Source organism: Oncorhynchus mykiss, chromosome 17 (genome assembly GCF_013265735.2).
Source record: "Oncorhynchus mykiss isolate Arlee chromosome 17, USDA_OmykA_1.1, whole genome shotgun sequence".
Taxonomy (NCBI): Eukaryota; Metazoa; Chordata; class Actinopteri; order Salmoniformes; family Salmonidae; genus Oncorhynchus; species Oncorhynchus mykiss.
The window spans coordinates 27,742,913-27,756,637 of record NC_048581.1 but is presented as its reverse complement, the minus strand read 5'-3'; the positions used below and the strand labels follow the sequence as shown (position 1 = coordinate 27,756,637).

The 13,725-nt window shown below is 42.8% G+C and overlaps 1 protein-coding gene across 2 annotated transcripts in view; it reads left to right on the top strand.

Moving 5' to 3' along the window:
• LOC110495121 (serine/threonine-protein kinase N1) overlaps positions 1-13,725 on the top strand; it is a 58,268-nt gene that overhangs the window by 29,722 nt on the left and 14,821 nt on the right. The window contains exon 1 of one of the 2 annotated variants that reach the window (XM_036949553.1): positions 6,492-6,777. The exons of the other annotated variant lie outside the window; for it this stretch is intronic. Within the exon in view, the coding sequence (XP_036805448.1) occupies positions 6,706-6,777 (72 nt within the window). The 5' untranslated portion in view covers positions 6,492-6,705. Of the gene's footprint in view, positions 1-6,491; positions 6,778-13,725 lie in introns of those variants that run through there. 2 annotated transcript variants of the gene reach the window in all.

The window sequence follows — 13,725 nt, the reverse complement described above, 5'->3', positions numbered from 1 at the left end:
TTAGGTACAAGCATATAAAATGTATTTAACATAGTTACTTTATACAGGACTTCTGCCAAACTCCATTTGGCATTGTGTGTGTGTGTGCGCACACACACACACACACACACATTGGGATGTGAAAGGCCTGTGCATCCACTTGTCACTGCTCTGTTGGCTACACTAGTTTCACACCTCATCACTGCGGAGTGAATTCAGGTTTCACAGGTGTCTAGTAGTGGGACACACAGCACGGTGCATGATGTAATAGCATGTAAGGGCCCTCCAGGGAGAGATTCTACCCTTAATGGCTGGTCTGGGATCAGCTGTTACTACCTCTGCCATCTGTTATCATAAGGACGAACATGACAAGACCTGTCTTGGAACAGAACTGAGGCCATATTTACTACGTTGTGCAGCATACTGTGGCATAGGCCTATATCTGATTCTTCATGAACAGTGTTAATTCAACAAGACCGCCAACATGCCTTCACAGCAGGAAACCTTCCACCACGTGTCAAGTTCAACTAATCCTGCCCTCAGATGTATTAGCCTACTGACTCCAGGCCTTGGGATTATTGACAGGTGTCTAGCCCACTCACTGACTCAGCATGGGAGAGAGACGGTGAGTGATGGACAGGCTGGTGTGGAGAGCCACGGGCTCAGCTGGCGGTGTGTGTGTTATACTGTTGCAACTGCTGCCAAGGCCTTCAGTCTCTGTGGGCTTCTCTAGGGCATGTTTTTCTCCATCTGTCCATCTCTCTCTCCCTTGCTTTTTCACTTTCTTGCGCTCTCTCCCTCCCTCCATGTCTCTCCCTTCTCTCTCTCCTCCCTCTATGCCACAGTATGAGTTATTCAGATGGTTCACTGTTTATGGATATGAGCCACTTCACCACCAGACCTCGCTCTGTTTACATCCCAGGTGGGAATGTTTGTCCTTCAAACATCTCTCCCCGCCTTTCCTCTCCACGGGCCTTTCTCCCTCCTGCTATAAAAAAAGAAATAGTAACACAATAAAATAACAAGGCTATATACAAGGAGTTCCGGTACCGAGCCAATGTGCATGGGTACGAGGTAGTTGAGGTGATTTGAGGTATGTACAGTTGAAGTCGGAAGTTTACATACACTTAGGTTGGAGTCATTGAAACTTATTTTTCAACCTCTCCAAAGATTTCTTGTTAAAAAAATATAGTTTCGGCAAGTCAGTTGTCATGCACAAAGTAAATGTTCTAAGTACATTGTCCAACATTTGTTTACAGACAGATTATTTCACTTATAATTCACTGTATCACAATTCCAGTGGGTCAGAAGTTTACATACACTAAGTTGACTGTGCCTTTAAACAGCTTGGAAAATTCCATAAAATTATGTCATGGCTTTATAAGCTTCTGATAGGCTAATTGACATCATTTGAGTCAATTGGAGATGTACCTGTGGATGTATTTCAAGGCCTACCGTCAAACTCAGTGCCTCTTTGCTTGACATCATGGGAAAATCAAAAGAAATTAGCCAAGACCTCACAAAAAAATGTGTAGACCTCTATAAGTCTGGTTCATCCTTGGGAGCAATTTCCAAATGCCTGAAGGTACCATGTTCATCTGTACAAACAATAGTACGCAAGTATAAACACCATGGGACCACGCAGCCGTCATACCGCTCAGGAAGGAGACGCGTTCTGTCTCCTAGAGATGAACGTACTTTGGTGCGAAAAGTGCAAATCAATCCCAGAACAACACCAAAGGACCTTGTGAAGATGCTGGAGGAAAGAGGTACAAAAGTATCTATATCCACAGTAAAACGAGTCCTATATCGACATAACCTGAAAGGCCGCTCAGCAAGGAAGAAGCCACTGCTCCAAACCGCCATTAAAAAGCCTGACTACGGTTTGCAACTGCACATGGGGACAAAGATCGTACTTGTTGGAGAAATGTCCTCTGGTCTGATGAAACGTATATAGAACTGTTTGGCCATAATGACCAACGTTATGTTTGGAGGAAAAAGGGGGATGCTTGCCATCCGAAGAACACCATCCCAACCGTGAAGCACGGGGCTAGCAGCATCATGTTGTGGGGGTGCTTTGCTGCAGGAGGGACTGGTGCACTTCACAAAATAGATGGCATCATGAGGGAGGAAAATTAAAGCAACATCTCAAGATATCAGTCAGAGTTGAAGTTTGGTCACAAATGGGTCTTCCAAATGAACAAGGACCCCAAGCATACTTCCAAAGTTGTGGCAAAATGGCCTAAGGACAACAAAGTCAAGGTATTGGAGTGGCCATCACAAAGCCCTGACATCAATCCCATAGAAAATTTGTGGGCAGAACTGACAAAGCATGTGCGAGCAAGGAGGCCCACAAACCTGAGTCAGTTACACCAGCTCTGTCTGGAGGAATGGGACAAAATTCACCCAACTTATTGTGGGAAGCTTGTGGAAGGCTACCCAAAACGTTTGACCTAAGTTAAACAATTTAAAGGCAATGCTACCAAATACTAATTGAGTGTATGTAAACTTCTGACCCACTGGGAATGTGATGAAAGAAATAAAAGCTGAAATAAATCATTCTCTCTTACTATTATTCTGACATTTCACATTCTTAAAATAAGGTGGTGATCCTAACTAACCTAAGACACAGAATTTTTACTATGAATAAATGTCAGGAGTTGTGAATAACTGAGTTTAAATGTATTTGGCTAAGGTGTATGTAAACTTCCGACTTCAACTGTAGGTAGTGGTAAACGTGACTAGGCAATCAGGATAGATAATAAACACATTAGCAGAGTGTGAAAGTGTGTTTGTGGCAGCAATTTGCGTGCGTGTGTGTTTGTGTGTGTCAGTGTAGTATGTGTGTGTAGAGTCCAGTGAGTGTGCAACAAAAAATAAGGGGGTCAATGCAAGTAGTCCATGTAGTCATTTGATGAACTGTTCAGCAGTCTTATGACTTGGGTGTAGGGTTGGGCGATATGGCCAAAATCTCATATCCCGATATAGGTAATTTCATATCCCGATAATGATACATAACATGATACATTCTGTAAATTCAATGAATAAATAGTTTGTATAAAATGACCACATGTGAAGGCCTATTTCTTATTACATGTTGAATTAAACTCAACAATAAAAGGTTCTTACTTATTTGATTATTTATCCTTTTATTTCGAAACTTTGTGCAAATGTTCAATTAAGCATGTAACAAAATATAAAATATTAATATATAAAATCTAAAAAGGTAAATATAAAACACTTAATATAGTTGCAAACAAAATTAATATTGTCCTAAAATATATATATATTTGGGGTGTGACGCCCTGACCTTAGTGATCCTTTTTTTGTCTCTATTTGGTTTGGTCAGGGTGTGATTTGGGGTGGGTATTATTTGTATTTCTATGTTTGGCCGGGTAGGATTCTCAATCAGGGACAGCTGTCTATCGTTGTCTCTGATTGAGAACCATACTTAGGTAGGCTTTTTTCCCACCTGTCTTGGTGGGAAGTTAACTTTTGTTTGTGGCACATAGCCCTTAACCTGTCTAGGACTGGGAGCGGACCCCCCCCCCACCCCCGCAAGTGAAAGTGCAGGGCGCCAAATTCAAAACAACTAAAATCTCATAATTAAAATTCCTCTTGCATACAAGTATTTTACACAATTTTAAAGATAAAATTCTCGTTAATCCAGCCACAGTGTCTGATTTCAAAAAGGATTTACAGCGAAAGCACCACAAACGATTATGTTAGGTCACCACCAAGCCACAGAAAAACACATTTTTCCAGCCAAAGATGGGAGTCACAAAACGCAGAAATAGAGATAAAATGAATCACTAACCTTTGATGATCTTCATCAGATGACACTCATAGGACTTCATTTTACACAATACATGTATGTTTTGTTTGATAAATTTCATATTTATATAAAAAAATCAAAGTTTACATTGGTGCGTTATGTTCAGTAGTTCTAAAACATGTGGTAATTGTGCAGAGAGCCACATCAATTTACAAAAAACACTCATAATAAACATTGATTAAGATACGACTATAATACATGGAACTTTAGATAAACCTCTCCTTAATGCAACCGCTGTGTCAGATTTAAAAAAAACTTTACGGCGAAAGCAAACCATGCAATAATCTGAGTACAGCCTTTAGACAACAAAGCAGCCAAAAATATACCCGCCATATTGGGTAGTCAACATTACTCAGAAATAGCATTTTAAATATTCACTTACCTTTGATCTTCATCAGAATGCACTCCCAGGAATCCGAGTTCCACCATAAATGTTTGATTTGTTCGATAATGTTATGTCCAAATATCTTCTTTTGTTAGGGCGTTTGGTAAACAAATCCAAAAGCGCGTTCAGGTCGCGTCGGACGAAAAGTTCAAAAAGTTCAGTTACAGCCTGTAGAAACATGCCGAACTAAGTATGGAATCAATCTTTAGGATGTTTTTAACATAAAACTTCATTAATGTTCCAACCGGACAATTCCTTTGTCTGTACAAATGAAGTGGAGCGTAGCTACCTTTCACATGAGCGCGCCAGACCGAGGCTGTGGCACTCTGCCAGACCACTCACTCAAAGAGCTCTTATGAGCCCCTCCTTTAGAGTAGAATCCTCAAAACAGGTTCTAAATACTGTCGACATCTAGTGGAAGCCTTGGGAAGTGAAACATAACTAATATGCCACTGTATCTTCAATGGGGGCTGAGTGGAAAAACTACAAACCTCAGATTTCCCACTTCCTGGTTGGATTTTTTTCTCAGGTTTTTGCCTGCCATATGAGTTCTGTTATACTCACAGACATCATTCAAACAGTTTTAGAAACAGTGTTTTCTATCCAAATGTACTAATTATATTCATATTCTAGCTTTTACGGCTGAGTAGCAGGCAGCTTAATTTGGGCACGTTTTTCATCCAAGCTATCCAATACTGCCCCTTACCCCAAAGAAGTTAAGATTCACGGTTGTTTTTGTATTGTTTATTGTTTTTGTCGGCGTCGTCCTAATAAGAAGGAATATGTACGCTCACCACTCTGCGCTTTGGTCTACTTCTTTCAACGGCCGTGACAGGGGGGCTTGCCTGTTTTGCATTTTATTTTGGCATTAATAAGTGTCACATATCAATTTGCATTTGGTACCTTGGGTCGAGTGTTAGCACCAACTCACGAAACCCCCGTTTCTCAACCATGTGAATTGGGGCCTTGTCTTTGCAGATATAAGTTGTAACCGCAGCTGTTATCTCCTTCCATCTCCGTAATTCTTTGCCATATGGTCTGCCGCGGGCATAAGCCTCTTGCAACGTCTGTTTTGAGCACTCAACTGTACTTTTTTGGGTCTCATCCGTAGACTCTCTCCGCACTGTTTCACATGATTCTTCTGTATGTGGTAAAAGAGGTTAGTGGTGTTTTGAGCCTGTTTTTGGGACCAGCCTGCGGCATATTTTGCAGAGAACAGTTTTCTGGTCCGTGTCAGACTTTTCATACCCAAACCACATCCATGCGACCTAAGTTCTTGAGTGGACCTTCAATGCTGCAGAACTGTTTTGGTACCCTTCCCCAGATTTGTGCCTCGAAACAATCCTGTCTCGGAGCTCTACGGACTATTCCTTCAACCTCATGGCTCAGTTTTTTCTCTGACATGCACTGTCAACTGTGGGACCTTATATAGACAGGTTTGAGCTTTTCCAAATCATGTCCGATCAATTGAATTTACCACTGGTGGACTCTAATCAAGTTGTAGAAACATCTCAAGGATGATCAATGGAAACAGGATGCACCCGAGCTCAATTTCAAGTCTCATAGCAAAGGGTCTGAATACTTATGTAAATAAAGTATTTCTGATTTTTTTATTTGTAATAAATTTGCAAAAAATATAAACCTGATTTCGCTTTGTCATTATGGGGTATTGTGTGTAGATTGATGAGGGATGATTTATTTTTATCCATTTTACAATAAGGCTGTAATGTAACAAAATGTGGAATAAAGTTAAGGGGTCTGAGTACTTTCCAAAGGCACTATACCTAGGGTTTACATAACGGAACATCACTCTCCTCTGACGTGCTGAACTATGCTTTTTAAACACGATGGGGAAGCTAGGGAGAGATGGAAGGAGAAAGCTCCAGGATAATTTTCTAGACTTCCCACTCCCTCCCTCCCTCTCCTTTCCTCCTTCCCTTCATCTGTCAGGCCTTATCTGAGCTGGGTCAGGATGAGTTATGTAGTCGCGCTAGAGCCTCTCTTGTCTGTTTTCTCTCGCTCTCTCCCTCCCCCTATCTCTTTTTCTCAGTACCTCTGTTATTATGCCCTCTGGTCATATTTTCTTTCACACACAATGAGCACATAGAACTGCTCTCCTCTCTCTCTGATGTTCAGTCTCTAGACCGACCCTTCCTAAATGAATGTTTACAATTACACACTCTTGCTCTCTCTCCCTCTCGCTTTTTGACTCTCTTTCCTGCTCTCTCTCTCTTTCTCAAAGACCAGGATGCTGTGCAGGGTAGAGATCTGTCACACTCTCTCTTTTTTTCTTCTTTCCGTCTGTCTAAGGGCTCACGTTCTTTTCTCCTCTCTCGACCAGGCAGTCTTTTCCCTCTCAAGTTCCCCTGTAGTTTCCTTTTTCTCTCTCTTCCCTTTTGAAGAGGGAAGTTGGCGGTGTGTTTGAGCAGGGAGAGATAAAGCAGTGCTCTAGGGGGAGACTTTCAGAGAGAAAGGTAGGAAGGGAGGGAGCAAGAGGAGGAGGGTGATGGCGAGCGAAGAGGCGATGGGGGAGAGCCCGAGGGAGCGGTCGGAAGACAGCGGTCACCCTGACACAGCGGTAGGGTTCAAAGGGCCTGTATGTACTTTGCTGTACTGTCTGTGTGTTGCTGTAGTGGGTGTTTGTGCCTTCTTTCCCATGGCTGTGGGTCTGTCTGTTTGTGTCCGTCAGTCTGTCCGTCCAATATGTGTTTAATTTTGTGTCTTGGTACATTCAATTCACAAGTGTCTGTATTTTTGAGTTTCTGGGTCTCTCTTGTTTATGTCAGTTTGCCTTACAGGCAGCTGTTCACTTCCTTTATTGTCTGCTTACTATTCTTTCCCTCCATGTCCACTACTTCTCATAATGTTTTTAAATTGCTTTCTATTTTCTGTCTCTAGCTGAATGACTGGGCTATTTCTCCTCTTGTCTGGGTCTCTCTCTCCTCTTTGTCCTCCTGGCTACATTTGTTTTGTCCTCCGTCTGTCTCGTTCTGTCCTCTCTCTCTTTCTCTCTCTCTCTCTCTCCATGTCACATTGGCCCAGCTGTGCGTCATCTGCCTCTCTCTTCCTGTCCCCCTCGTGCTGTTTCTCTTTGTTTGTGTTTGCTTTCCACTTCCCCTCTCTCTTTCACTCTGCATGCTCCCTCTTTCTCTCTCTGGCCACTCGTCCTACAGACAGTATCTGTCTCTTTCTTTCACACTGCTCGTCCTGGCTCCCTCTCTTTCTCTTGCATTCTGTGTTCCCTCTGTCTCTACTTATCCTAGAATCTTTTATCTCACTAATCTCGCTCTCTCATAGTCCTCTACTAGTCTGGCTGCCTTTCTCTGTCTCTCTCTTCCTTCATCTCTCTCTCTGTCTCTCTCTCTCTCTCTCTCTCTCATTACTGCAGGGCTGGAGCCACTGAGATACATACAGGCAGTAAAGCTGCAGGTGTGCGTTCTCTTTCGCACTTGTGCCCTGCCTCCCTCCGTCTCTTTCTCCAAGCCCTGGGGATGACATGTTCTTTCCACTTGTTTTCCCTGTCTCTCAACGTCTCCTCCGTCTGTCTTCTCATCCAGTTTATACGTGGTAACTGGTTATTCCCTGCTGTTGCAAGTAGGCGAACAGAAAGATGTGACCATGTTGCACTTGATGAGAGGGAAGTTGATTAGGCGTACTAAGTTAGTACAGAAACCCTATTTCAAAAATAAAAAAAAACCTGCATACGCACACTTAAAAAGATGAGAGAGGCCTGTAAGTTTCATCATAGGTACACTTCAACTATGACAGACAAAATGAGAAAAAAAAATCCAGAAAATTACATTGTAGGATTTTTAATGAATTTATTTGCAAATTATGGTGGAAAATAAGTATTTGGTCAAACAAGCAAGATTTCTGTCTCTCACAGACCTGTAACTTCTTCTTTAAGAGGCTCCTCTGTCCTCCACTTGTTACCTGTATTAATGGCACCTGTTTGAACTTGTTATCAGTATAAAAGACACCTGTCCACAACTTCAAACAGTCACACTCCAAACTCCACTATGGTCAAGACCAAAGAGCTGTCAAAGGACACCAGAAACAAAATTGTAGACCTGCACCAGGCTGGGAAGACTGAATCTGCAATAGGTCCCCTGCTGCTTAAGCCAGTACATGTCCAGGCCCGTCTGAAGTTTGCTAGAGAGCATTTGGATGATCCAGAAGAAGATTGGGAGAATGTCATATGGTCAGATGAAACCAAAATATAACTTTTTGGTAAAAACTCAACTCGTCGTGTTTGGAGGACAAAGAATGCTGAGTTGCATCCAAAGAACACCATACCTACTGTGAAGCATGGGGATGGAAACATCATGCTTTGGGGCTGTTTTTCTGCAAAGGGACCTGGATGACTGATCCGTGTAAAGATTGAATGGGGCCATGTATCGGGAGATTTTGAGTGAAAACCTCCTTCCATCAGCAAGGGCATTGAAGATGAAACGTGGCTGGGTCTTTCAGCATGACAATGATCCCAAACACACCGCCCGGGCAACGAAGGAGTGGCTTCGTAAGAAGCATTTCAAGGTCCTGGAGTGGCCTAGCCAGTCTCGAAGATCTCAACCCCATAGAACATCTTTGGAGGGAGTTGAAAGTCCGTGTTGCCCAGCAACAGCCCCAAAACATCACTGTTCTAGAGGAGATCTGCATGGAGGAATGGGCCAAAATACCAGCAACAGTGTGTGAAGACTTACAGAAAACGTTTGACCTCTGTCATTGCCAACAAAGGGTATGTAACGAAGTATTGAGAAACTTTTTTGTTATTGACCAAATACTTATTTTCCACCATAATTTGCAAATAAATTCATAAATCCTACAATGTGATTTTCTGGATTTTTTTTCTCATTTTGTCTGTCACAGTTGAAGTGTACCTACGATGAAAATTACAGGCCTCTCATCTTTTTTAAGTGGGAGAACTTGCACAATTGGTGGCTGACTAAATACTTTTTTGCTCCACTGTACTTGTGTGTGTGTGTGTGTGTGTGTGTTCACTAGCCACGGCCCCATACATAGTGTGTGTGTGTGGGAGATGGTGTGTGTGTTTATACACTGTGTAGACTGCCAAGAAGTGGGAGCACAGAGAGAGAACCTGTCTGTTTACCTCATGAGAGGCCCTCTGCTCTAACTGTATACTGACTGTACTGTCTCCCTCATCAAGACACAGAACACACTCCCTCTGGATGCAACACACACACACACAGTCGCACACACACTCCTGTCAGAGAGACTCTGTGTAACATAAAGACGGGTGTAATAAATACCTGCTCTTTATTTGGGACCGGCAACCAGGACACACAGACTCTGTCAGTGCCACTGCTTTGGCGCCTTGATCAAGTTTTTCACCGAAGTTTGTGTATGTCTGGTGACCCTAGAAGACTTCCCAAGATGGACGACCTGTGAGCTCCGTTACATCACAATGGAATGGAGTCGCTGGGGAGGGTCAATGGTTCACGGCGGTGTATCTGGGTTCTCTGGCTTCACACACACACACACACACACACGACGGGATGAAGTATGAGTCCAGTCAGTACACAGATCACACCCTCTACAATAACAATTCCCTGGCAATGGGTCATAGGTGTCGACACACTCCAGAGACCTGCTGTAATGTAGAGAGTTAGTCAGGCCAAGGGAGGGGATTTTGGTGTGTGAGTGAGTGTCAGCTTTCTGTGTGTGTGAGCGTGGGCGACAGTATCTCGTGCCAGTAGTGTGTGTTGACAGTATCTCTGTTCAAATCGTTATCTCGGATCAGGAAGTTTTCCATCGTGACATTCTAATGCACTCTGACTCTCCTTCTCTTCAGTTGCGTCTCTTCTCTCTGTCCTCCGCTGGTCTTATTGAATTAACCTCTATTAATTAGCGTATAGCTAATGGCACCACTATCTATTGAATTAGCCAGTCATGACCTCTATGCACTAATAGGTACTAACTGCATTGGGGATACCTGATGGCTACTTATTACACATTGGTGCAGTTGTAGGAGCAGCAGGACAACTTGCAGTGTTAATGGTGATATAGGCCTAAGTCGATTGCCATTTAATTTGAGCTCTGGCGGTGCAGTAACTGTAGTGGGACGAAGTTGCCCTCAGACACTGATCTAAGTTCAGTTTTGTGTTTTTCCCACTAATGGTCAAGGTCAGGATTTGGACCTAGCTGATCCTAGATCTGTGGCGAAGGGAAACTTTTACCCACAGTAACCTCACACACTAACCCCCCCTCCCCCCCACACACACACACACACTCTATATATAAAGGATATCGCTTTGTGGTATCAAATCAAACTTTTATGTCACGCGCCGAATACAACAAGTATAGACCTTACCGTGAAATTCTTACTTTCAAACCCTTAACCTTTCTGATCTCCCCATCCCGGATCCGGGTTCGTGAATACAGACTCAAGCTCATTACCATAACGCAACGTTAACTATTCATGAAAATCGCAAATGAAATGAAATAAATATGCTAGCTCTCAAGCTTAGCCTTTTGTTAACAACACTGTCATCTCAGATTTTCAAAATATGCTTCTCAACCATTGCAAAACAAGCATTTGTGTAACAGTATTGATGGCTAACGTAGCATTTAGCATTAGCATTCAGCTGGCAACATTTACACAAAAAAACAGAAAAGCATTCAAAAAAATCATTTACCTTTGAAGAACTTCAGATGTTTTCAATGAGGAGACTCTCAGATAGCAAATGTTCAGTTTTTCCTGAAAGATTATTTGTTTAGGACAAATCGCTCCGTTTTCTGCGTCACGTTTAGCTATGAAAAAACCCCTGTATCCAGGATTGTGTAAATCTATCAGCAAGCTCATTAGCATAACACAACGTTAACTATTTATGAAAATCGCAAATGAAATGAAATAAATATGCCATCTCTCAAGCTTAGCCTTTTGTAAACAACACTGTCATCTCAGATTTTCAAAATATGCTTCTCAACCATAGGAAAACAATAATTTGTGTAAAAGTAGCTAGCTAGAGTTAGCATTTCGCGTTAGCATTTCGCGTTAGCATTAGCGTTAGCATCCAGCACGCAACATTAACAAAAACATAAAAGCCTTCAAATAAAATCATTTACCTTTGAAGAACTTCTGATGTTTTCAATGAGGATACTCTCAGTTAGATAGCAGATGCTCAGTTTTTCCAAAAAGATTCCTTGTGTATTAGAAATAGCTCCGTTTTATACATCACATTTGGCTACCAAAAAAAATCCATAAATTCAGTCCTCAAAACGCAAACTTTTTTCCAAATTAACTCCATAATATCGACTGAAAACATGGCAAACGTTGTTTAGAATCAATCATCAAGGTGTTTTTCACATATCTCTTCATTGATACATCGTTCTTGGACACATGCTTTCTCCCCTGAATCAAATGGTAAAGTGGAAGCAGCTGGCAATTGCGCACCGAATTCGACGCAGGACACCAGGCGGACACTTGGAAAATGTAGTCTCTTATGGTCAATCTTCCAATGATATGCCTACAAATACGTCACAATGCTGTTAAGACCTTGGGCGAACGACAGAAAGTGTAGGCTCATTCGTTGCGCAATCACAGCCATATAAGGAGAGAATGGAAAACAGAGCTTCAGAAATTCTGCTAATTCCTGGGTGATGCATCATCTTGGTTTCGCCTGTAGAATGAGTTCTGGGGCACTTACAGACAAAATCTTTGCAGATTCTGAAACTTCAGAGTGTTTTCTTTCCAAAACTGTCAAGAATATGCATAGTCGAGCATCTTTTCGTGACAAAATATCGCGCTTAAAACGGGAACGTTTTTTATCCAAAAATGAAATAGCGCCCCTAGAGCTCTAACTGGTTTTAACCAACAGTGCAGTTCAAGAAGAGTTTAGAAAATATTTACCAAATAATCAACCTTGGCCTTCCTGTGCTAAGGGCCAGCTCAGCTAACCTGGGTACCAGATTCTTTCTACATTCAACAACACTGGTTACATCATTGCCTTGCCAGTCGCCACACTGATGTGGTTAGACAACAACAAGCTAAAGCAGAAACAGACTGGCAACACAGCTTCAGTTCAGACATCCTGTGTACCAGACTCTTTCTGCGTTCAACAACATTGCCTTGCCAGCACTCACGACGACACCAAGTTCCTGAAACAGACATGGGTTCAGTTCAGGTTCTAGGCCTATGATGTGGCAGAGGTAGAACACAACAAAGCAGCACAGTCATGCTGAAACCAGTCAACTCAACACCCACTGCCTTCTACACTACAGTATAGTGTTTCCCTAACCAGGCTAACAGTGCAGTGCAGTGGGTGCACCAGCCAGTCTGCAGAGCGAGAGGTTTTCTCGCCTCGCTCTCCTCCTCCATGCTTTACAGACACAGCAGCAAACTTTGTCATCTTTAATTCAGGTCGCGTCGGCCCGAAGACCTTGCAAACCTCCCACCCACTCAGTCTGGGCCCGGAGCACCTCCCCTGGATCCTAGAGCCACACTAACTGCTAGCATTAGCCTCTCCTATCATATCAGATGGATGTTGGCGCTAGCTAGCCATTAGCCCCAGGGTTCTAGAGTGAGTTCACTAGGAACCACAGGCTGAGAGTGCTAAGGGCTAACTTTAAGTTAGCCGCTCCTATCATATAAGATGTATGTTGTCGCTAGCTAGCCGTTATCCAACTGATATGATAGGAAGAGGCTGAGGCGCTAGCTAACCGTTGACCTTTTCCTGTCATATGATCTGGATGAGGCGCTTGCTAACCATTAGCCTCCCTTCCTCCTTCTTTCCTGTAATGTGAGCTGACAGCCGGGGCAAGGATGCTCTCTTGCCCTCTGCTCTGCTCTGCTTCTCCTCCCTCTTGTTAAAGAGTAGCGGTTAGCTTTTAGTGGCCACGGCACTCAGTCCGGTGCACATTATGAACTCAGAGGAAGTCAAAGGTCAAAAAGGCACATCCTCCCATACTTATTTGAATGGCCCCGTTCCAGTAGTTTTGAAGTGTGTCCTTCCATCCTTCGATAAGGTAATCACTAATCACAGATGTAACACATTTTGATTGGTGAAAGCCAAGGGTTCACAACTTTCCCACTCTCAGCCATGTCTATTAGTTGCTAGGTTTCCATCCAATTGGCAAAAGTTTTTCATGAGAATATTCTAAAATCTGCAAAAAGAAAATATGACAATTTTCTCACCAGGTGTGTTTCCAGCAAAGTGACAAATTGCAGATAAAAATCAGTGCGTGATGACGTAGTGCACACACAATTGACTTTTTTGCTTGAGTTTTAAATAATTAAAGAGCAGCAGTAAAATAACAATAGTGAGGCCATATACAGGGGGTACCTGTACAGAGTCAACGTGCGGAGGCACCGGTTAGTCGAGGTAATTGAGGTAATATGAACATGTAGGTAGGGTTATTAAAGTGACTTATGCATAGATAATTAACAGACAGCAGCAGCGTAAAATAAGGGGGGAGCGGGGGGGAAATGCAAGTAGTCTGGGTAGCCATTTGATTAGATGTTCAGTAGTCTTATGGCTTGGGGATGATGTTTAGAAGCCTCTTGGAC